Below are 25,706 nucleotides of genomic sequence, written 5' to 3'. Positions count from 1 at the left end.
AAAAGAAAACCTGAAAAAGCTTCTAGGTTTCTGAAAGAAGAAAAACAAAAAGGCAGTGCTCTAGTGAGAAGAGGTTTTGCAAAAGTTGAAAACAGAATGAGGACCACCTGTGTTGCAGTGTGTCAGAGCTGCCCTGTAGGAAGAAGGAAAAGGGGGAAGAAACAGGCCCTTGTAGACTGCGTTATGTCTCCTCCAACAGTTCAGATAACTCATGAACAACCTGATGATGAATTGTGGGTACCCCTTGACGATGAGGAAGTAGGCAGGACTATGAAACAGCCCAGGGTGGGTCCTGCTGTGCATTTTTTCCTTTTTTCTTTCAGAAATAGGGGAACATCTTAACCTAGCATCAAAGAGGTAGATCGCAGGGCACAGTGATGAGGGTTTGGGGTGCCAGCCATAATCTGGGGGTGTCCCTGCACTGTGCTGTCAGACTCAGAGTTGCATATATGGGAGCAGTGAGAGCCTAGGGCACAGATGAGAGTCCTTCATTACCTTGTGAACCAAATGCAAAATGAGAAACTGTGGAGTCTGCTTCCATCGGTAAAGATGGTTTTTTTTTTTCCTTTTAATTTGCAGTGTTTATTACACCCACATTCTAAGTCATCCAGCTTCCCTTCCAGAACCGTCTGCCTTGGCAAACTAAATTAGCGACCAAAGAATTTAGCTCCTGTGGTAAAGAACAAATTCGTTTTTACAGCAAATATCAACAGGTGAAAGCCTCAACTTGTCCCTGACTCATTCAGGCTACTTAGATTTTGACTGAAACAGTGAGTGATCTCCCTTCACCCTCTAGACCTCACTCTTCTCAGCTGTAAAATGAGCCAGTGAAAGCAACTGCCTTAACGCACTTCTCAAATGTGGGAGGTGGGGGGTGGGAAGGGTGGCAATTGTATCCCCAGGGTACATCTGGCAATGTCTAGAGATACTTTTGGCAGTCACAAGGGAGATAGAGGAGGCCAGGCATGGTGGCTCATGCCTGTAACCCCAGCACATCAGGAGGCTGAGGCAGGCGAATCACCTGAGGTCAGGTATTCCAGACCAGCCTGGCCAACATGGTGAAACCCCGTCTCTACTGAAAAATACAAAAATTAGCCAGGCGTGGTGGTGCATACCTGTAGTCCCAGCTACTCAGGAGGCTGAGGCAGGAGAATCGCTTGAACCCGGGAGGCAGAGGTTGCAGTGAGCCGAGATCGCACCACTGCACTCCAGCCTGGGCAACAGAGCAAGACTCTGTCTCAAAAATAAAATAAAATAAAATGAAATGAAATAAAATAAAATAAAATAAAAAGAGAAACAGGGGAGATGGAGGAATTGCTAATGATATTTAGCGTGGGATGATAGGTGCTACCAAACATTTTAGAGTGCTCAGGACAGCACCGCACAATACAGAATGATCTGGCCCATAATGTCAGCAGTATCAAGGGTGAGAAACCCTGTTCTGGAAGTTTGATGTGATGATTAAATGAGTCAATCCACTGACGTGCTTAGCCGTGGCCCTAACACACAGTAGGTGCTTAATAAACTGATCTTTATCCTGGGCTCCTTCAAAGCCTGACCTTTGAGCCCTGGTGGGTCCCTCCCACCACACTTTTGTTTCCTGGTTGTGTTTCCCCAACTTAAATTGCTGTGGTACGGTGGAAATAGATATGTTGATAACTCTTTCCAGGTAAGTTGTGTCTCAAATTCCTAAAAGTGGAATAGGCAGGGTGTGTCCGTGCACTGTCTGAGGAAGGGAACTGGACTTCCGGGTACTTGCCTGTCCCCAGAGGGTAGCCTTAGGATGCTGAAGATTCAGCAAAATCCGGATAGAAAACATTAGAGCAAGGTACTGTGCAAGGTGCCAGTCTATAATCATTGGGAGAGAACTAAAAGCAGTTTGTGAGAGTAGTTTCCACTAACTGATCACTTTCCCCTTAAGCTGTAAACGAGGCTTAACATTTTTAACTGTGTATGACAGCAAAATTCCCATACTTCCTTTGGTCCATTCAGCAGAACATTCTAATGGATTCATGATCATAATTATAAAAATAAATGATCACTCTGAGCATAGCCCCCAGCCCTGTGAAGGAGGAAAATGTTATTTGCTCCTTCACCAAATGGTTTCATTCTATTGTAGTTTTTTGAGTTCTTGTGTCTATCTGGTACTCACAATCCACTATATTAAGTTACTCCAGATGGGAAAACCAGATGACTGAGTTAATTTGAATTATGTCTAAATCCATGAGCATTAAATAGGTTCTTGGAGAAAGCCCCTCTTCATGGATTTTGTGCATAGACTTGTGACATCAATTCTGACTGTTTTGATGGTTTTTTTTTTTTTTTTTTGCCACACTCCAGATTGTACAGGTTGTTGAGAAATTGCTTCCAGATGACTAGGGTACACTTAGAGTGTGTACATTTTGTAAACCAAAAAGTATCTGAGACAAATCGCAATCCGTTTAGGAGTTTATTTTGCCAAGGCTAAGGACCTGTGCATGAAACAGCCTCAGGAGGTCCTGAGAACATGTGTCCAAGGTGGTCAGGCTACAGCTTGGTTTTGTACATTTTAGGGAGACATAAGACATCAATCAATACATGTAAGAGGTACGTTGGTTCAGTCCAGAAAGATGGGACAGCTGGAAGCAGGGACTGGGGAGCGTGTGGGGTGACTTCCAGGTCTTAGGTGGATTCAAAGACTGGCAATTGGTTATTATCTAAAGACCTGAAATCAATGTCTAAATTACAATAAAGGGTTGTAGACACTCAGGTTTTATCATGCAGATAAAACCTCTAGGTAGCAGGCTTCAGAGAGAATAGATTGTAAATGTTTCTTATCAGACTTAAAGAGTCTTTTCTGGTTGGGCACAATGGCTCACATCTATAATCCCCGCACTTTGAGAGGCCAAGGCGGGAAGATCACTTGAGCTCAGGAGTTAGAGACCAGCCTGAGCAACATGGTGAAACCCCATCTCTACCGAAAGTACCAAAAAAAAAAAAATCCAGGCATAGTGGTGTGCACCTGTGGTCCCAGTTACTTGGGAAGCTGAGGTAGAAGGATCACTTGAGCCTGGGAGGCAGAGGTTGCAGTGACCTGAGATCATGCCACCACACCTGGGTAACAGAGCGAGACCTTGTCTCAAAAAATAAAAAAAAGAAAAGAAAAAAAAAGAATTAGTTCTATCAGTCTTAAGATCTGTCTTGATGTTAATGGTGGCATGTCTGACTTCCCCTTCCCATCACAGCCTGAACTACCTTTTCAGGTCACCTTTGGAATGCCCTTGGCCAAGAGGAGAGGTCCATTCAGATGGTTAGGGGGCTTAGAATTGTATTTTTGGCTTACAATATCCAGAAATACATTAGTGACTACATTAAAAGGAGTCCCCCATAACCATCAGTAGGAATATTTGGTGGCAGTACTTTACAACAAAATTTTTAGTTATGGATGTTTCTAAAGAGAACGAATTTAGGAATGTGATTATAAGGAATTGGTTTCATTCACAGGTTATTAAATACTGCAAATTTTATCACCAATTAGCTATGTGACTTTGTTTCCTTACTTATAACATGGAGAGGGCTGGGTTATCTGATCCACTGTCCCTACGCCCCTTTCTGGATTCTACATGTTTAGTCTTTAAAAAAGAAATCTGTAGAAACAGGGTCTTGCTATGTTGCCCAAGCTGGTCTCAAATTCTTGGGTTCAAGCGATCCTCCCACCTTGACCTTCCAAAGTGCTGGAATTACAGGTGTGAGCCACTGCACCTGGCCCCTGACATGTCTAGTTTTAATTCTCTATTTTCTCCAACACACTTCTTAGAATTTACAGTGATGGCAATCTTGATATTCTCCCAGGCAACTTTTCTAATAGAAGTCATGAGTTATCTTCAGCTTCACTTTATTATAATTTGCATTTAATTTTTTTTAAGACTGTTAAGATTGCCATAACTTTACCAAGTGATTTGCAAGTTCCAGTGCCTGCTAATTAACTCAGATGGCCATGGCAGAAACTGCCTCCCATCAGAAAGGCTGAATCACTCAAGCGCTCCCATCTTTCAAGGGCCAAGTGATTCACCAGCCAAGTTACTCTACAAATTGGGATGAGGAGCGTAGGATATTAGACTTCCTTTTAGTTTTCGTCCCTTCTGGCGACTTACATGTGGATTCTCTAATGGTGACTTATTTTTCCTTTGTTTTCTTTCCAAACTAATATGTACTTGCTGTAAGAAGTTCAAACTGTACATACTTATATGATACAGAAAGTGGAAATTTTCCTCTGTTTCCCCCTTCCCAGACAGAGCCACTCTGAACAGTGTGGTGAACATCCAGATACTGTTTTCTTTACGTATATTAACATTCTTTTTAACAAAAAGATTGTGCTTACTTATACTGTTTTGTAATGTGCTTTTGTCTCCTAGCAATATGTCTTGGAGATTTTTCCATTTCACATAGATAAGTCTGTCTCATTTTTAATGGCAACATGGATTTCCGTGGTATTATTACTTCAGAAGTTACTTAATTTGTTTCCTCCAGTCTTATTCTAGGTAACTCCCAAAGACAAACTTAATGACTTGAGCTCAAGTAGGCTACTAGGAGGTGACCTCAGGAAGCTTGAGTAAGGGAATGGCAAATGAGACAGGAAAAGGAGGAAAACGAATCAAGGATGTTTGACGAGTGGATATCTGCAGTATGGGGGTCTTCAAAATCACCCTCAGGTTCAATGATTCACCACAGAACTTGCAACCATTCTCATGGTTACAGTTTATTACAGAAAGAGCATACAGATTAAAATCAGCAAAGTGAAAGATTGCTGCTATGGTCTGAATGTGTTGTTCCCCCCAAAGTCTTATGTTGGATCCTAATCCCCATGTGGAAGGTGATTAGACCATGAAGGCTCTGCCCTCATGAATGTGGTTGGTGCCCTTATAAGAGAAACCCAAGAGAAGTGCCTTGCTGCTTCTATTGCATGAGAAGGCACCACCTATGAAGGAGAGCAAGCCCTCACCAGACACCGAATCTGCTGGTACCTTGATCTTGGACTTCCTAGCTTCTGGAACCATTAGGAAATCAATTCCTGTTGTTTATAAGTCTTCCTGTTTATGGTAATTTGTTATAGCAGCCCAGCAGACTAAGAAAGGGGAAAGAGTCCTCTTTGTCATAGGAAAGAGTCCAAGAGAGACAGGTGCAAACTTCCAGTTGTTCTCCTCAACTGGAGTTATATGAGCAGTGCCTGATTCTCCTTGCAAGGATGTGTGACAACAGACTCAGGGTATTGCCACCCAAAGAAGGTCACCCGAGCATTGGTTTCCAGCATAGTTAGAAGAGGTCGGTCATATAGTCATGGCTGACTATCTGGGTAGCTGAGCCTAGTCTCCAGCTCCTGCAGAGGTCAAGCTAATGTTGAGTGGCCCAAGGTCCTCACCATAAATCACAGTTAGCATAGACAAGCTGATGTGGCTCAGGCAGGAAGCTGCAGGTGCTTGAGGTAGGACACTATGCACAGAAAACATGAGCAGCCTCCAAGGTGGGCTGAGGGGTAGGCAGGGCACCACCAGCTCCAGCTACACTCCCTCAGGGACAGTCTTGTCATTTCCTGTTTTTCTTTCTTATAAACAATGCCCTGGTGCAGGGGTCAGCAAACTTTTCTATAAGGAGCAGTTTTTTTTTTTAATTGACATAAAATTCACATAACTTAAAACTCACCCTTTTGGTGTATATGATTCAGTGCTTTTTAGTATATTTTCAAGGTTGTGCAACCAACACCACTATCTAATTCCAGAACATTTTTATCACCCCAAAAAGGAGCTCTGTGCCAATTAGCTATCACTCCCCATTCCCTCTTTCCTCTATCCTTGATAACCACTAATGGTAATTTCTGTCTCTAAAGATCTGCCTATTCTGAACATTTCATATAAATGGATCATAATGTATGACTTTAAAAACTTGGTACATAGGCCAGCCATGGTGACTCATGCCTGTAATCCCAGCATTTTGGAAGGTTGAGATGGGCGGATCACCTGAGGACAGGAGTTCGAGACCAGGCTGGTCAATGTGGCAAAACCCCATCTCTTCCAAAAAATACAAAAATTAGCTGGGTGTGGTGATGGGCGCCTGTAATCCCAGCTACTTGGGAGTCTGAGGCAGGAGAATCACTTGAACCCAGGAGGCGGAGGTTGCAGTGAGCCAAGATCGTGCCACTGCACCCCAGCCTGGGTGACAAGAGTGAAATTCCCACTCAAAAATAAAAAGAAAAGAAAAAAAAAAAACTTGTTCATAAATGTTTACGGTAGCATTATCCATAATAATAGTTAAAAGGTGGAAACAACCCAAATATTCATCATCTGATGAATAGATAAGCAAAACATGGCATATCCATACAACAGAATGTTAGCTGGCCGTAAAAAGTAACACTACAACATGGATGAACCGGACAGATAGCAGATATGTGAGGCTTTGAGGGCCACATGGCCTCCAAATTATTCAGCTGCTGTGGTCAGTCTGAATAGTTGTCCCCCACCCTGCCAAATTTATATGTTGAAATCCTAACCCACAAAGTGATGACATTAGGAGATGGGACCTTTGGGAGATGATTAGGTCATGAAGGTTGGAGCCCTCATAATTGGGATTAGTGCCCTTATAAAAGATGCCCCAGAGAACTAGTCTGTCCCTTCCACCATGTGGGGACTCAGTGAGAAGATACCACCTGTGAGGAAGCAGCTTCTCACCAGACACCGAATTTGCTAGTGTCTTGATCTTGAACTTCCCAGCCTCCAGAACTGTGAGCAATAAGTTTTTGTTGTTTATAAGCCACCCAGTTTATGGCATTTTGTTACAGCGGCCTGAATGGACTAAGACATCAACTCTGCCCTTTTTGCACAAAAGCAGCATTATGTAAACAAATGGGTTTGACTGTGTCCCAATAAAACTTTATTTACAAAAACAGGTAGTAGTCTACATTTGACTTGGAGGCTCTAGTTTGCCTACTCCTGCTATATAAAATAACCTTGTATGTATATTTTTGTCCAGTTGTGCAGAAAATTCTATGGGATCAATTCCTAGAAGTGAAATACTGAGTCATGAATTATGATGTATTTATTTTGAACAGATGTTGTAAACCACCCCAAAATTTGATCCAACTTGCTTTTCCACCAGCAGCACATGAGAGGACTTGAGACTGAGTTTCCCTTTTTTTTTTTTTTTTTTTTTTTTTTGAGACAAGCAAGGTCACTTTGCTACCCAGGCTAGATCCAAGGCAGTGGCACCATCACTGCAGCCTTGACTTCCCCAGGTTCAGGTGATCCTCCCACCTCAGCCTCCCGAGTAGCTGGGACTACAGGCACGCACCACTACATCTGGCTGATTTTTTTGTATTTTTTAGTAAAGGTGGGGTTTCTCCATGTTGCCCAGGCTAGTCTCAGACTCCTGGGCTCAAGCGATCCACCTGCCTCAGCCTCCCAAAGTGCTGGGATTACAGATGGGAGCCACCGTGCCCAGTCAGAATTTCCTCTCTTAAATCCCTTTCACAAAGAAGTAGAACCCATACCCATTTACAAGGGAAGTTTCTGTATTGTCTTGAACTTTGGAGAGGAAGAAGAAGATAGAACATTTTGCCCCCAAAGAAGAAAACCAAATGGGACCTAAAGTGGCCTCATGATAGTATCTGATTTTAGATTTGAGGCTTGCAGGGAAGGGGACTTTGGTAACTTGTCCTCGTTTGGTGAGATCAAACCTTACACTGGCCACTGAGTGTCATTCCAAAAAGCCTTGAGTGTTATCTATTCATTTTTTTTTTTCAAAGGCCGAGAGCTCCTTAGCAATTTCATTTATTAAGCAAAGCTTCCATTCCTATTATTTCTTTTTATAAGTAATTTGCATGTAAATGAGGTCCACCTATGCATACTGAACATGTTACCAAATGTACAAAAAGTATACACAGTCCATTTTTTCTCCACAGAGCTGACAGGTACCCATCCCTCTTGATGAAGATGACATAGTATTTCACGTAGCCTGGTTTCCCCTAAGTCTTTTTGGCTTTTGGACGATGGATGGAGTTTTTGTTTTTATTTTTCCATTTTTCTTTTTCTCCCTCATTTTCACCATTTGGAATTCGTGGTGTGAAATCCACAGGGGAGAACAGAGGCTTGTTAGCATTCAAGCTCTGTTTTTGGATGCATATTTTAGTTGGTTTATATGATATTCGGCATCCCTCCTGGGATCTAGCCCGCCTTTGCTCGGCTCACGCTGGGTGAATCTGTGATATTCCCCATTCTGTAGCCCTTCCTTTATAACACAGGCGTAGCCTGCTTTCCCATTAGTGAGATGGCATGCCTGGACTACCCACACACAGATACAGAATTAGGCGGAACTTGGCCAGGAAGCTAAATCAAGTTAACCATCTCATTAGGCTTGAAAGACACAAATTAAGCTTAAGTTGGGATTAACAGAGAAGCCTTTCAAAGAGACATGCAGCACAACAAGGGGTGGAAGAAATTGCCATAGCCATTACTCTCAGCAAACTTCCACCATTTAATGGAACAGAGGAGACATGAGATCTCTTTTATAAAAGGTCAACAGACAGAAATTTAGGATCGAAATAGCAGTGTAACATTTGTTGAGCTCTTACCACTTGCTTGGCACTGTGTGCTGAGAGCTTTACACATATTTCATAGCAATTGCACATTGACCTATGAGAGAAGCACTACTAAAATTCCTGTTTAACTAACAAAGAAACTGAGGCTCAGAGAGGTTACTTCGCCTGCCTCGGAGTCCCAGAGCTTGGTCAAATGACAGAGCCAGGATTCGCGCCCAGGATATTTGGCCCCATGGACCATGGCTTAACCTAGTGGTTCCCATTTGGGATGCACTGGTCTCCCCAGGGGACATTTGGCTATGTCTGAAGACATTTTGGGTTGTCACAGCTGTAGAGAGAGCTGCTATCAGCATCTAGTAGGTAGGTACCAGGGATGCTGCTAAACATCCTACAATGCACAGGACAGTTACAGCAAAGGATTATCCCGCCCATAATGTCAACAGTTCCGTGATTGAGAAACCCTTGTTTAATCGCTCAACTGGACTACATTGACAGGCTCACTGTTCCACTAGAACTATCCACTTACAGAGCTCTATATGCAGTGTGGTGATGCTGTGGGACATACGTTTAAGGCTGCATATTGCAGGCGGTGCAGCTATCTGGCAGAAGGAACAGCCAATGCCAAGGCTGAGAGGTAAGAATCTGGCTGGCATGGGATGGCAGGAAGCCAGGTGCAGCTGTTGCAGAGACTCGCAGGAGGATGAGATGAGGGAGTTGGAGTTCTCACCAAGGAAAGGAAAAAGACAACGTGCCCTAAATGATGACCACCATGTTTGCACTTGACGAATGTGTAGACTAATGGCCTCTGTCTCCTCTCTGCCTTTCTGTTCTGTTCCCTTCCTTCCTCTTGCCTCTCTCCTGCCCTTGACCCTCTGACTCCCTAGTTTTCGGCCACAACATGAAGAGCAGCAATGACTTCATCGGGAGGATCGTCATTGGCCAGTACTCTTCAGGCCCCTCTGAGTCCAACCACTGGAGGCGCATGCTCAACACGCACCGCACGGCCGTGGAGCAGTGGCACAGCCTGAGGTCTCGAGCTGAGTGTGACCGCGTGTCTCCTGCCTCCCTGGAGGTGACCTGAGGGCTGCAGGGAAGGCAACTTTCATTCGTTTAAAAAAAAAAAAAAAAAAAAAGACGGAAAAAAATATGTCACATACTATTACATCCACACCTGCATACACACTCACAACATGTCTACACACGTCCACACACACAGACATACAGACTCCCCAAGTCCTCTCAGAACTGTGAGGAAGCAGACTATTGGTCACAAAATAGCCGCCCTCAGTCAGTGAGGCCTGGGAACTTTCCAGAAGCCCCATCTGTAGTAGATCACAAGCTCAGTGGGCTCTGCCGTCGGACTTATTGGCACTGCCTGTTCTTGTCAATACTCCCGCCCCAAAATGCACTTTCAACCCTCAGGCCAGAGAAAGGACCTCCCAAAGGGTGCCAACCTCCATCAAGACTCTATTATTTACCAAGAGTTTGGCCAGTATATGGGAGACCTGACCACTCCCCACTCCCAGAACACACTCCCACTGGGTAACTTCTGAACAGGCTGCTGTTCCCTGGGGTTCTTCAAACCTGATACTTTTCTCTAAAGGTGTAAGTATCTTTGTCTTCTCCTTAGTAAATGTGATAACTAGATTATGGACCATTTGGAGAAGCCAAATGGCAACCAAAACTATTCCAGTGTCAGAAGCCTCTCCTGGCTTAATGGAATTGTCCTTGTGTTAGCTCATCCCAGGAAACTCCCTGTGGGTATATATGTGTATGTCTTCGTGCATGTGCCCTCACAGGCGAAGACGTGTGTGCCTATGTGTCCTCTTGGAGAGCATGGCGATGGGCTGGGACCTCAGCCCTGAGCACTGCCTTCTCTCTGTCTCTCCTGTCCAGTGAGAGTCCAACCAGTGTCCTCCTGTCTGTCAGAGACCCCACCTTGGATAACAGTAATGTGTGTGTCAAGTAAATAGGATATGATAGAGCAAAAGTAACATTTTTTGACCGAATCATGGTGATTGTGACCCACAAAAGACATACAAAGGACCTGATACATGGATTAAAATGGCTGTCACACCCCATCCATGATGATCTTCTTCCTTAGTTATACTCTGAGGATACTTCTGTGTTTGTGAACCAATGTCATGTCTCTCGTGCTAAGGAATTAGTGTAGTTAGAATAGGTCTTCTCTCTCTCTCTCTTTCCTCTTTCTCTGTTGGATGCTTCTGTATCTTTTTCCACAGCATAATGGCTGGTGTGATGGGGAGCTATTTATTGAAATTAAAGATTATTTATTTGTGCCATGCATTCGAGTTATCTTTTTCTTCATGAACGCAGGACATAGAAGGTGGGAGGGCATTGCAGCTAGTACTGCTGTGTAACAAACCATACTGAACAAGTCAAAACAATGATTTTTTTTTTTTTTTTTTTGAGACAAAATCTCACGCTGTTGTCCAGGCCAGAGTGCAGTGGTGCAGTCTCTGCTCACTGGTGCAGTCTCTGCTCACTGCAACCTCTGCCTCCTGCATTCAAGCAATTCTCCTGCCTCAGCCTGTCGAGTGACTGGGATTACAGGTGTGCACCACCATGCCCTGCTAATTTTTGTATTTTTAGTAGAGACAGGGTTTCACCACGTTGGCCAGGCTGGAACTGAACTCCTGGCCTCAAGTGATCCGCCTACCTCAGCCTCCAAAAGTGCTGGAATTACAGGCATGAGCCACCACACCCAGCCTCAAAACAACGATATTTATTATACTCATAGATTTTGAGGATCAAGAATGTTGAGTATTTGCAATACATCTGTTTGACTTGAGCAGTGTACTAATGCCAATTATTCCAGCTTTGCTCTTCTCTATAAAACTTTTCACATCCTCAGGGCAAGATTCACGGTTTATTTAGCTTTTTATTGGGCAGGCCCTGCTAAGGGCTTGACTCAGGTAACTGCTCCAAGGGCCAAAATGGCTTCACCCCTCGGGCTACATTGGGTATTGCAGAGACAACCTCATGGGGTCTCCCATTCTGGAGTGGAAGTGTTGTGACGGTCAAGGGGGAGAAGCAGGAAGGCTAGGTTAGGTTGATGTGTTCATCCATTTTGCATTGCTGTAAAGGAGTACCTGAGACTAGGTAACTTATAAAGAGGTTTATTTGGCTCATGGTTCTGCAGGCTATACAGGAAGCACAGTGCTGGCATCTGTGTGGCTTCTGTTGAGGCCTCAGGAAGCTTACAATCATGGTAGAGGGCAAAGGGCGAACAGGTGTGTCACTTGGCAAGAGAGGAAGTGAGAGTGAAAGAGGAGGAGGTGCCAGGCTCATTTAAACAACCAGCTTTATTTAATAGAGTGAGAACTCACTCGTCACCAAGCCATTCATGAGGGATCCACCCCCATTACCCAAATACCTCCCACCAGGCCCCACCTCCAACACTGGAGATCACGTTTCAACATGAGATTGGAGGGGAAGAAACATCCAAACGATATCAGTTAAGTTTTCAGAAAAGAAAAGGAGAAGTGTTTTCCTTCTCTATGAAATGGCTTCATTACTGTGGTTTACAGAAGAAGATAAAAGCGTAAAAGAACAAACAAAATTAGTGAATATAGGTACATAATAAGCATTTAGAACTAGAGGTAGAGTCATTGGTGATGAGGCCCAAGAGCTCTGGGCCTAAGAAACCATAGTTCAAATCCCGGGCCCACCACTCCTTAACTGTGTACTGGGGCACAAACCATGTAAATCTTCTGAGCCTCAATTTCCTCGTTGTTCTAGGGTGCCTCAGAAACAGACCTTGACATGAGGACCTGGGGGTGCAGACCACCCCGGCAAGCATAAGTGAAGAATAAGGGAAAGGAGAAAAGCAAAAGGCTTCATGAATTAGTACTGTGAGCTCAGTCATGTTGAGGACCCCTGTAGAAAACACTAAAGAATGATCATTATGCAGAAGCTGGAGTATTTCATTACTGGCCCTTGTCCCTCCTCATGGCTTAAAGGCTGCCCTGAAAGCATTAAATGTTGGCACTTCAGGATTGTCCAGCGTGGTCCGTATAAGCTCCCATAACATCAGAGAAATCTCTGGGCAGAGGAAGAGGCACATGTGCTTGATGTGCTCAGCTGTGTATGTGCACAACACAGCTCTCTACAGCCACAGGGGAGCCAGGTGGACTGAGGGATATGAGGCAGGGCATCCCCAGCATTTGCCACCTTCATTAGTAATAACAAGAGGGCCGACTAGCACCACTCGAGGTGCCAAACATCACATTTAAGCCTCATGCAGCAACCTTCAGGGGTGTAAAAGAGATGTTAATCTCCTTTTACAAATGGGGAGGCCAAGAATTTTTTCTTTTTGCTTTGTCTCTGAGGCAAGGACTTGCTCCATCTCCCAGGTTGGAGTGCAGTGGTGGGATCACAGCTCACAGCACTGGGCTCAATCCTCCCACCTCAGCTCCCCCAGTAGCTGGGATCATAGACCTGGCTAACTTCTTAATTTTTTGTAGAGATGAGCTCTCATTATGTTGTACAGGCTGGCCTTGAATTCCTGGGCTCAAGTGATCCTTCTGCCTCGGCCTCCCATAAGTGCTGAAATTACAGGCATGAGCCACTGCGCCCAGCTGGAACTCAAGACTTAGTAAGTTTAAGTGTCAAGTAACTGCAATAGAGATAAAAAGCCAGCCCAGGGCCAGCTGCCTACCCTGTTACGGGTTGATGATTTGCTGGATTCCTAACCTCAGAATGTGACCTTATTTGGAGAGAGGGTCTTTACAGAGGTGATCAGGTTGAAGTGAGGTCATGAGGTGAGCCCTCATCTGATATGACTGGAGTCCTTATAAGAAGAGGAAATTTGGCCAGGCGCGGTGGCTCATGCCTGTAATCCCAGCACTTTGGGAGGCCGAGGCAGGAAGATCATTTGAGGTCAGGAGTTCGAGACCAGCCTGACCAATATGGTGAAACCCCGCCTCCACTAAAAATACAAAAAATTAGCCAGGCATGGTGGCACATGTTTGTAATCTCAGCTACTTGGGAGGCTGAGGCAGGAGAATCACATGAACCCAGGAGGGGAAGGTTGTGGTAAGCTGAGAGCGTGACAGCCTGGGCAACAGAGTGAGACTCTGTCTCAAAAAAAGAAAGAAAAAACAAGAGGAAATTTGAATGCAGAGACAGACACAGAGGGAATAAGATGTGAAGAGACAGGGAGAAGAAAGCCATCTACAAGCCAAGGAGAGAGGACTGGAACAAATCTTCCCTCACAGCCCTCAGAAGGAACCCACCCTGTTGACACCTCAATCTCAGACTTCCAGCCTCCAGAACTGTGACACAATGAATTTCTGTTGTTTAAGTCCCAGTCTGTGGCACTTTATTAAGGCAGCCCTAGCAAACTAAGTCAGAGTCAGTGTAAACTAAACACTGCGCTGGGCTGTGTCATCTAACAACAGGATGACAATTCTGGTTTTTTTTGTCTTATTTTGAGACAGAATCTCACTATGTTCCCAATCTGGTCTCGAACTCCTGGGCTCAATCGATCCTCCTGCCTCAGCTCCCCAAGTAGCCGGAACCACAGGCACGCACCACCATGTCCGGAAATAGGGTGACAGTTGTTACCCCTTAGGGTTGATTAGCTGGGAAAATGCCTGCGGAGGATTTGTTTGTTTAGTTGTTTTTGTTTTGTTTTCTGTTTTTTGCCTGCAAAGTTTTACCATAACCCTTGGCACACTGCATGATGGTGATGATTGCTAGCACACATCAGGCAGTGTTTGCTGGATGATCAGAGGTAACAGTGGTGGACAGATCAGAGCCTTTCACATCTCCAGGAATAGAGCTCCTCAGGAGATGAGACGGATGTGTTGAAAGGTGAAGGAAGGACCGAGTTTCTGTAGAAACCTGCGCCCAAGGTGCCCTGTTGTGGGCTGCCCACTCGTTTTTATTGGCTTCCTCCCCCTCTTCAGGTAGGAAGTGGGAAAAGAGATACACAGTCCACTTAAACACCCTCTTTGGAATGGGAACTTGAGTTCAAAGAAAAAAAGCTGGGTTGGGGATTTTTAAACTCACTTCTACTTTCCCAGGACCATCCAAGAGTCCGCTTATCTTCTTGGGTGAGGCAACATCCCCCTCTCCCTCCTTGGCAGTGACTCCGAGCTCATGGCTGACTCCAGGGCACCCCAGGATTCCAGCCCACACCTTGGACTTGGTAGAAGCTAATGACCCCTGCCCAGCTCTGCTCACATAGGGTGGGTCCCAGGGTGCTGGGAGTAGCTATTTCCTGGGCACTGATATTTCACTCCTAGAAAGCTGGGAATCACTGCAAGAAAATTCCTCTCCTCTCCCCTTCCCTCCCCTCCCCTCCTCTCCCCTCCCCTCCCCTCCCTTCCCCTCCCCTCCCTTCCCCTCCCCTCCCTTCCTTTCCCTTCCTTTCCCTTCCTTTCCCTTCCTTTCCCTTCCTTTCCTTTCCTCTCCTCTCCTCTCCTCTCCTCTCCTCTCCTCTCCTCTCCTCTCTTCTCCTCTCCTCTCCAGGTGGACTGTCATCCACTGGCAGTGGGATATCTGCCCTTTTTATGATCAAAAATACCATTTAAAAATAACTCTGGAATGATTTGTAGGTAAAAACCGAAAACTTACGCCTAGAAAAAAGACTGGATGGCAGTGCCCTATAGGTTGGCAGCAGCGGTCCTTTGGGTCATTATTTTACTATCTAACTGTATTAGTCAGGGCTCCCAGAGAGACAGTACCAGTAGGAAATATGGAAGGGGATTTAATTAGGGGGAATTGGCTCACATCATCAGAGAGGCAGATAAATCTCAGGATAGGCCAACTGCAAGCTGGAGAACCGGAGAAGCTAGGAGCGTGGCTCAATCCCAGTCCAAAGCCTCATAACCAGGGAAGCCAACAGTGCAGCCCCTAGTTAGACCCAAAGGGCCCCTGAATGATGCTGGTGCAAGTCCCAGAGTCCAAAAACCGAAGAACCTGGAGTCTGATGTCCCTTTAAAGGCAAAAAGAGGAAAAGTGTCCCACTCTGGAAGGGAGAAAGAGATCAGAAAGGGCCAATCCCCCTTCTGCCCGTTTGTTCCAGCCAGACCACCAGTCAATCGGATGGCGCCCACCACGCTGAGGGCATCTCCCTCTCTCGGCCCACTGAGTCACACGTCAATATTCTCTGTAAACGATCCCCAAGACATACCCAGAAACAATGCTTCCCCATCTGTGTAGGGATCCCTCAACCCGGTCAAGCTGACACCTAAAATTAACCCTCATAAGCCTATCCCTTGTCAACCTGGCACCCTCGCATGTCTCCTTCAACCATACTTAATCTCCAAATAAAGACAATTACAGAGTCATGCTTCCACCTAACATGATACAGCTATCCAAAGTACAACCAAAAATGCACGAATCCCATCCCCAGAAGAGGAGGTAAAGTTCTTGAGTGATGTTTACTCTTCTCCCAATAGTCCATAACTGAAATACTAGGATGTAAAATTGACAATGCTTAAATGCTGATATAAAGTTGATAAATCTGGCTGGGCAGGGTGGCTCACGCCTGTGATCCTAGCACTTTGGGAATCTGAGGTGGGCTGATCAGTTGAGGCCGGGAGTTTGAGATCAGCCTGGCCAACATAGCAAAGCCCTGTCTCTACTAAAAGATACAAAAATTAGCCGGGCGTGGTGGTGGACGCCTGTAGTCCCAGCTACTCAGGAGGCTGAGGCAGGAGAATTGCTTGAACCCGGGAGGCGGAGGTTGCAATGAGCTGAGATGGTGCCACTGCGCTCCAGCCTGGGAACACAGCGAGACTCTGTCTCAAAAATAAATAAATAAAAATAAAGTTGATAAATCTTATATTAAATGATAAAAGAATTAGACAGAAGAGAAAACAAAGATATTTGCTTAATATATGTGTACATATGCACAGGGGATTGAGAGATGCCCTGTATATATAGTGGTTTCTTAACCAAGTAGGGAGGAAATGCTCATATAATTATAACCCTCAGTTCTGTAACTGGTGCAGGTCATAGCTGATGTTCATAACTACCTTCTACTACCCATTCTGTATTCCCTTTGCTTTCAGCAAACACCTCAGCTGGTCAAGATTTTTTCATTTTTGTTTCTGTTTTGTTTTTATAGAGACAGGGTCTCCCTGTGTTGCCCAGGCTGGTCTTGAACTCTAGGGTTCAAGCGATCCTTCCACCTCGGCCTCCCAAAGTGCTGGGTTATAAGTGTGAGCCACTGTGTCAGCCTGCTCTTGGTTTGTTATGAAGCAAGGTGACCCAAACTTTCATTTCTGAAGGGTCTGGGCCATTCATACTTCTGCCTAGACTGGGTTATTGTAGTTTCCCATCGTCCTTAATTACAAGGCATGGTAATACTACAAGACATCCTATGGGATCTCCTGTATTCTGGACATATTTTCCCTTTTCTCCATTGTAGAGTAGTATAAAGTTTCCCCTTGGTAGTCCAGCTCAATCACCCTACCCAACACCATAACTCCCTTCTCAGCCTGTAGATTCAGAGCATGAGCAGCCCAAAGTGGCCAGGTGGCAGTCTTAACTTTCAGGTCAATAGAATCACTATTGTGTCTCCTGGTAGAAGCATTCCTCCCTCCGGAACTAAGACCTCTAGGGCAGCAGAACACAATGTCGTGGAACAGAAAGCAAAAAAAAAAAAAAAAAGAAAAAATTGCTAGTGGATCACTAGGAGTAATAGTGAGTGGAGCTGCTCTTATGCTCACTCCTTGATTCCTGGACCCGTGAATACTAGCTATCAGAGAAAAAATACCATCTCTGATTCACAGCATATACAGCCTTCTGGAGAACCTTGCCCCACCCCTATAAAGTATTGTTAACTAGCTGGCTGTGATTTCAAAAGACCATTCCACTGTTCCATCAAGCCAGCTGCTTCAGGATGGTAGAGAACATGGTAAGATCAGTGAATTCCATGAGCATGAGCCCGCTGCCACACTTCTTTGGCTGTAAAATGAGTTCCTTGGTCAGAAGCAATGTTGTATGGAATATCATGATGGTGGACAAAGCATTCTGTAAGTCCACACATGGTAGTTTTGTCAGAAGCATTGCGTGGAGGGAAGGCAAATCCATATTCAGAGTCAGTGTCTATTCCAACAAGGACAAAATGCTGCCTCTTCGATGATGGAAGTGGTCCAATATAATCAAACTGCCACCAGGTAGTTAGCTGATCACCCCAAGGAATGATGCCATATTGGGTGCTCAGTACTGGGTTCTGCTGCTGGCTGATTGAGGACTCAGCAGTGGCCACTGTAGCCAGGCCACACTTGATGAGTGGAAGTCAATGTTGCTGAGACCATGCATAACCTCCATCCCTGCCACCATGGCCACTTTGTTCATGATCCCACTGGGCAACGATGGGGTGGCTGGCGAAAGAGGCTGCCTGGTATTCACAGAACAGGTCATCCTATTCACGTGATTATTAAAATCCTCCTCTGCAGAGGCCACCCTTTGGTGAGTATTCACCTGGGACACAAATACTCACATTTTTTGCACACTCGGAGAGGTCTATTCATATACCTCATCCCCAGATTTCCTTGTTACCAATTTTCCAATCACGTTCCTTCCAAGTTCCTGACTATTCAGTCAAACCATTGGTTATAGCCCATGAATCAATATATAATCACATGTCTGGCCACTTCTCCTTCCAAGCAAAGTGCACAACCAGGTGAACTGCCCAAGGTTGTGCCAGTTGAGAAGATTTCCCTTCACCATTATCCATTGGAAATGTCCCAGAAAGTGACTGTACTGCTGCCGCTGCCCACTTCTGGGTGATGCCTGCCTATTATGCAGAAACATCTGTAAACCAGACCCCAATCTTCTCTTTTCTTGTCATCTGATCATAGGGTACTCCCCATGAGCCCAAAGGTGCAAGCTGGGAGAGAGAAGATAGTGTAGCAGGAGTGGGGATCTGGGCATCTGGTCCACTTCTTCTTGTAACATACTTGTGCCTACAGGACCTGCTCAGGCCTGATCACATATACACCACTTCCATTTGATGAGGGAGTGCTGCTGTGCATGTCCAACTTTATGTCTTGGTGGATCAGATAACACCTAATTCATGATGGGCAGCTCAAGTGGCATGAGAGCTTGGTGACCCATAGTCAAGAGTTCAGTTTCTACTAAGGCCAAGTATCAGGCCAAGAGCCATCTCTCAACAGGAGAGAGGAATTATCTGTGGATGATACAGGGCCTTGCTCCAAACTCCAAACAGCATCCCCATCTGCCACTGACACCTTAGGCATCATTAGATCTGCTGGATCATAAGACTCAAGTGGCAGAGCAGCTTTAAAAGCAGTCTGGACCTGTTACCAAGCGTTTTCCTGTTTGGGGCCCCACTTAGAACCAACGACTTTTTGGGTCACTCAGTGAATGGGCCAGAGTAACACACCCAAATGAGGAATGTGTTGCCTCCAAAATCCAAATACACCCACAAGGCATCATGCCTATTTCTTGGTTGTAGGAAGGGCCAAATGCAACAACTTATCCTTCACCTTAGAAGGAGCACCTCAACAGGCCCCTCACCACAGGAATCCTAGAAATTTCACTGATGTAGAAGGTCTCTGAATTTTAGTTAAATTTATATTCCACCCACTAATGTCTTACCAATAAGTTCAGAGTGGTCGCTACTTCTCACTATGTCCAATTAGCACAATGTCACCAATGTAATGGACCGATGTGACACTTTGTAAAAGGGAAAGGCAGTCAAAATCCCTGTAAACAAAATTATGATATAGGGCTGGAGAACTGATGTATCCCTGAGGTAGGACAGGAAAGGTATATTGCTGGCCTTGTCAGCTGAAAGCAAACTACGGTGGATCCTAAAAAATGCGTTTGCCAGGTCAATAGTTGCATACTAGGTATCAGGAGATGTATTAATTTGCTCAAGCAATGAGGCCACATCTGGTACAGCAGCTGCAATTGGAGTCACCAGTTGGTTAAGCTTATGATAATCTACCGTCATTCTCCAAGATCCATCTGTCTTCTGCACCAGCCAAATAAGAGAGTTGAATGGAGACATGTTCTCCATCCAAACTGAACACTGAACGGAGAATCACCATTCCTGTGTGTTTCAAGCCCTTGATGATGGCACTAATCTCTGCAATCCCTCCAGGGATGCAATATTGTTTTTGATTTACTATTTTTCTACATAGAGGCAGCTCAATGGCTTCCATTTGACCTTTCTCTCCATAATAGTCCTCTCTCCATAAGTTAGGGGGTCCATGTGGGGATTCTGCCAGGTGCTAAGTATGTCTATTTCAGTTAAGCATTCTGGAACTAGGGAATGTTTAATAACCATGGGATGGGTTCCAGGACCCACTGGACCCACTGTAAGTTGGACCTGGGCTAAAGCCCCACTAATTACCTGACCTCTGTAAACCAAAAAGTGTGTGAGACAGATCTCGATCAATTTAGAGGTTTATTTTGTTAAGGTTGAGGATGTGCCTGGGAAAAAGAGACACATGTTAGAGTAGAATCTACAGCCTGTGCTTTTTCCCAAGATAATTTTGAGGACTTCAATATTTAAAGGAAAAAGAGGGGCAGGAGGGAAAGGAGGAAAGAAAAAAAGAGGGGGAAGATACACAGTGAAGGGAGCGGTCACATTCTTATGAGGCTCTGACCAGTGCTCAGTGAATCCACATTTTACATGTGAAAAGGAATGAATGAGAGGAAAAGTCAATTACGTATTCATCTCACACTCAGTAGATCTACATTTTACATAAGATAAAATAAGCATGTGAAGTTATAGCTATCTGGTTAGGAACAAAAGAAAGGCAGTTTTTGCATTACTCAGTTCCCAAGCTTAGCTTTTCTCCTTGGCATAGTGAGTTTGGGGTCCTTAGATTTTAATTTTCTATCACACCTCCAAAAGCCCCTACTTTGACTGGAGGACCACAGTGCCCTTTTTGGATTTCCTGGAATCAATGTCAGTTAGAGCCAGTGTTGTAGTCCCCAAAGTTCTGATGATTTCCCTTTCCCCAGTGCACAGTTACCTATGGTAAACGGCCATAGGTCCCTCTGGGGAAGGATGGGAAAAGATTAACAGCTTAAATCTTCAGTAGTGTACCAGGGTCCTTCCTCAGGGAGACTCAGCCTCCCCTTCTTTCAAAGGGTTCTGGGTCTGTAGGCTGACTCAAGTCTGGAAATTAATTGAGGGACCGTGATTGCCTGTTTTTATGATTTAAATTACTTTTGTTCACTTGACTTGAAAGTTTTCTGCTTACATAGATCAAATAAGAATGTAGTAGACTTCCAGGGCCAGACAAGGTGACATACATCTGTAGTACTAGCTACTTGGGAGGCTGAGGAGGGAGGCTCACTTGAGCCCAGGAGATCAAGGCTGCAGTGAACTGTGATTGTACCACTGCACTCCAGCCAGGGTGACAAAACAAGATCCTGTCTCTTAAAAAAATTTTTTTTAGTAGCTAAAAAAATTAAAATTTTAAAAATAAAAATAATTAAACAAATAAAAGAATGTGGTAGGCTTCCCATCTATTTCACTTCTAGGATCACTATGATTAATTAGCCAATGCCAACAGGAACACGATGATTAATTAGCCAGTGCCACAGGTCAATAGGAGGCCAACTATTCTGGTTGTCGCTTTGCCTTTGTGATCCATTATGGTAACCTCGCCCATCTTGCCTTTGATGGTTAGTGCTGCTACTTGGCTCCTGCTACCCCGGAATCAATTATTCCCATTGCATTTAAGTTTTCCAGTTGAGTGACTGCAGTTCCCACTGTAAGGTCTGGCCTACAGAGAAGAACAATCACAGAACTCTTCAAGGATGCTAGTGTTCCCCTCACAGATCCATTTCTCAAGCATTAGTCAAAGGCATATTTTCTGGTCTCTCCCAGTGTGAGTGAGTAGATTTTATGTGACAAATCTACTCGATCATCCCAATCTCCCTACACCTTTAAATCTCTTCCTACATTAAACCAGGGGAGATCAGGCATCACCAGCTCCATCATGGTGGGCCATCTTTTGATCCATGTTTCAGCCAACCAGTCAAGAAATCAAACTATTAACATCTTTTCTAACTCCCCAAGCTGCAACACTAATGCAGACTCTGCTTAGTGAGCCTATGTTAGTAAATTAGGCCTGATCCAACTTTCTGTTCCTTCCACCATTATCCCACATCCTGAATATCCTTTCCCACACATGTTCTCCAGATTTCTGCATGTATAAATTAGAAAACTCATGTAGTTCTTTTGGTGTGTAGCGTACCTTCTCATGGGTCATATTTTGTGCCTCACTTTTATGGGCCTGCTGGGATTATAGACAGGTTATAGGTCTAGAAGTAAAAAGGGGTGGTGGAGCTAGATCCAGAGGAGAATCCGCATTGTCTTGCCTGGCAACTGCCTTGGAGGAGGCCACTTCTGTTTCCTCAAGCAATGCAGGGTTTAATCCCCCTAGACAAGGGGGATTAACTTATAAGACCTGTAAGTGGTATAAGACCTATACCACTGCGGACAGTGAGGCCACTTCACTTGGGAAACAAGATTCATCAGAATTTAAGAGCTCAGTGCAGTAAGCTGTGATTGTGCTGCTGCATTCCAACCTGAGCAACAGAGCAAGACCCTGTCTCTCTTTTTGAGATGGAGTCTTGCTGGATCACCCAGGCTGGAGTGCAATGGTGCCATCGTGGCTGACTGTAACCTCCACCTCCCAGGCTCAAGCAATTCTCCTGCCTCAGCCTCCCGAGTAGTTGAGATTACAGGTGCCAGCCACCATGCCTGGTTAATTTTTGTATTTTATTTTATTTTATATTTTTTGAGACAGAGTCTGGCTCTGTCACCCAGGCTGGAGTACAGTGGCATGATCTCGGCTCACTGCAAGCACCGCCTCCCAAGTTCACGTCATTCTCCTGACTCAGCCTCCCAAGTACCTGGGATTACAGGTGCTCGCCACCACCCCCAGCTAATTTTTTGTATTTTTAGTAGAGACGGGGTTTCACTGTGTTAGCTAGGATGGTCTCAATCTCCTGACCTCGTGATCCACCCACCTCGGCCTCCCAAAGTGCTGAGATTGCAGGCATGAGCCACTGTGCCAGGCCAATTTTTGCATTTTTTAGTAGAGATGGGGTTTCACCATGTTGGCCAGGCTGGTCTCAAACTCCTGACCTTCAGTGATCCGCCCCCCTCAGCTTCCCAAAGTGCTGGGATTATAGGCGTGAACCACCATGCCCGTCCAAGACCCTGTCTCTTAAAAAAAAAAATAGGGGTTCAGTATTCCAGCCTCACCAGAATCCTCCCACACATCCCTCCCAACTCACAGGGCCCATTCTTTCCCAATCAGTACCCTCACCTTAACAGTAGACACTCTGAGGGACTGAGTTTACCTTTCAGTGTAAGTCAGCCAATTGCAGGATGAGGGCTTGTGTTTGATTTTCAGCACTTTCAATCCTATGACTATACAGGAGAGAAGATTCTGCTTCAGGGCACACTTAGAAGCTTCCAGGCTCATTGTGTGTATCTAGAGCTGAGAAATTGAGTCCCTGTCCTCATTCTTTTCTTTCATCACTTTGTCTACGGATGTTAGGAGCAACTAACCCACATCATTCTATGCCTTGGCTTTCTACAAATGCTCAAAAGTATCATGCACAGGGTCACTAAATTCCTTGCTTCTTATTAGTAGTGAACTAGGAGTATCAAGTGCATTTATTTTGTGTATCTCTATTAACAGTTCACGCCATGGACTATCAATGCTCTCTGTACTATGAGAAGTAGAGTCTTTAGCATTTTGGGATTTAATCAGATTACAGAGCCAATTCCAGCAACCCCAAAACCAAGTAAGGAAATTCATTCTTAAAATTGTTTCTGTAAATGGACGGGCACAGTGGCTCATGCCTGTAATCCTAGCACTTTGGGAGGCTGAGGCGGGCGGATCATGAGGTCAGGAGTTTGAGACCAGCCTGCCCAGCATGGTGAGACCCCATCTCTACTTAAAAAAAAAAATTAGCTGGGCAGGGTGGCACGTGCCTGTAATCTCAGCTACTTGGGAGGCTGCGGCAGGAGAATTGCTTGAACCTGAGAGGTGGAGGTTGCAGTGAGCCAAGATCGCGCCATTGCACTCCAGCCTGGGCGACAGAACAAGACTCCATCTCAAAAAGAAAAAAAAAAAAATTATTCCTCTAGAACTACCTCCTGGTACCAAAATCTGTATTCGCGTTCTCCAGAGAGACAGCCAGTAGGATAGATGGAAGGGGAATTATTGAGGAGGAGTTGACAAACACAGTCACAGAGGTGAAGTCTCAGGATAGGCCAACTACAAGCTGGAGAACCAGAGAAGCTGGAGTGTGGCTCAAAGCTGGGAGCATGGCTCAGTCCAAGTCCAAAGCCTCATAACCAGGGAAGCCAGCAGAGCAGCCTCTGGTCAGACTCAAGAGCCCCCAAAGGCTACTGGTGCAATCCCTAGAATCCCATTACTGAACCTGGAATCTGATGTCCAAAGGCAAAAAGAGAAAAAGTGTCCCACTCTGGAAGGAAGAGGGAGAGCAGAGAGAGGACCAATCCCCTTCCTTTTGACCATTTTTTCCAGCTGGCTCCCTGCCAGTTGTATGGTGTCCTCCCACACTGACAGCAAGTCTTCCTCTCTCAGTCCCGACTCCCATGTCAATCTCCTCTGGCGACGCCCTCCCAGACACATTCAGAAACAATGCTATCTCCGGGATTGAGGCATCCCTAAATCCAGTCAAGTTGACACCTAAAATTAACCATCACATCAACTTGATACGTTCCTATACAGTATTTTTGAAGGTTATAAAGTGATCTAATGGTAGCTCACATATATAGGATGCTTATCATGCGACAAACATTTTTCTAAGCACTTGTATGAGGGAAGTATTGATTTCTTCCCATTTTGCAGTTGAGAAAATTGAGGATTAGAGGGGTTATATAATCACACAACAACAGGTCTGGAGTCTGAACAAGAATGCATCTGAATTGAAAGCCATGAAATGAACTGGCATCTATTGCCTCTTTTATAATTGTGGTGAAGCGTAGGAGACTTTGTTTAATCGATAAACAACATTTTTTAAAAGCTAGGAAATTAAGGGAGATAGATGATTGACAGATAAATAGGTGATAGAGATTAGATAGACAAACAGACAGAAGGAGAGAGATAAATGAGAGAGAGAGGGAGAATCTTCATGGAACTTCAAGATGCCATGAACACAGTGTATGTACTGGGGGAGAGGAGAGATAGGCCACCACTCAATAAATACAACTGTAAGAAGCCAGGAATACATACAGTGTAACAAAGAGATGCCTACAACCTCCAAATGACAGGAAAGATCATATTCGTTAAGTGGAGAAATTGTCTACTTTCTGGCCAGAAAACTTGAGATTTAGAACAGGGATTGGCAAGTGACAGCTCGTGGGCCAAATCTGGCTCCTTGCCTATTTTGGCAAATAAAGTTTTATTGGCCCACTGCCTGGTCCATTCCTGTATTTCTGGCAGAGTTGAGTAGTTGTGACAGAGGTTGTATAACCCACAAGTCCTAAAATATTTACTGTCTAGCTCTTTTTTTTTTTTTTTTTTGAGATAGAGTCTCACTCTGTCACCCAGGCTGAAGTGCAGTCACGATCTTGGCTCACTGCAGCCTAAAACTCCTGGGCCCAAGCAAACCCCCTACCTCAGCCTCCCAAGTAGCTGTGACTACAGGTGTGCACCACCACATCTGGCTAATATTTTATTTTTTAAGTAGAGATGGGGTCTCACCCTGCTGCCCAGGATGGCCTGAAACTCCTGGCCTCAAGCGATCCTCCCACCTCAGTGTCCCAAAGTGCTGGAATATAAGAATAAGCCACTGTGCCTGGCCTGTCTGCTTCTTTATAGAAAAAGTTCCCCACCCTGTCGAGAGCAGTGTTTCATAAACTTTAATATACACACAACCCACCTGGGGAGCAGAATTGACTCAGCAGGTCTGCGGGGCGGTGGGGGGCCTGAGATTCTGCATTTCTGATGTGCTCCCAGGAGATCCCTGTACTGCTAGTCCATGGACCATACTTGTGTTTGAGGAAGTAACAACTATCTTGTGTGTCTCCATTCAGAGAGGGCACATAAACTGATTTATAAAAACCTTCAGATGTCACAATACAACACAGATAATTTAGGAGGTTTATTTGCCAAATCAAAGGATT

At 44.9% G+C, this 25,706-nt stretch overlaps 1 protein-coding gene across 5 annotated transcripts in view; it reads left to right on the top strand.

Moving 5' to 3' along the window:
- The window catches only part of SYT17 (synaptotagmin 17), a 94,342-nt gene extending 83,471 nt beyond the window's left edge, over window positions 1–10,871 (top strand). For all 5 annotated transcript variants that reach the window (XM_003916605.4, XM_009196090.3, XM_009196086.4 and 2 more), the window contains one exon: window positions 9,451–10,871. In XM_003916605.4, coding sequence (XP_003916654.1) covers window positions 9,451–9,647 — 197 coding nt within the window. In that variant the 3' untranslated portion in view covers window positions 9,648–10,871. The remainder of the gene's footprint in view (window positions 1–9,450) is intronic.
- The last annotated feature ends 14,835 nt before the right edge of the window (window positions 10,872–25,706 follow it).

Source organism: Papio anubis, chromosome 18 (assembly GCF_008728515.1).
Source record: "Papio anubis isolate 15944 chromosome 18, Panubis1.0, whole genome shotgun sequence".
Classification (NCBI taxonomy): domain Eukaryota; kingdom Metazoa; phylum Chordata; class Mammalia; order Primates; family Cercopithecidae; genus Papio; species Papio anubis.
The sequence above is the reverse complement of the archived record's forward strand: the minus strand, read 5'-3'. Positions and strand labels throughout refer to the sequence as shown.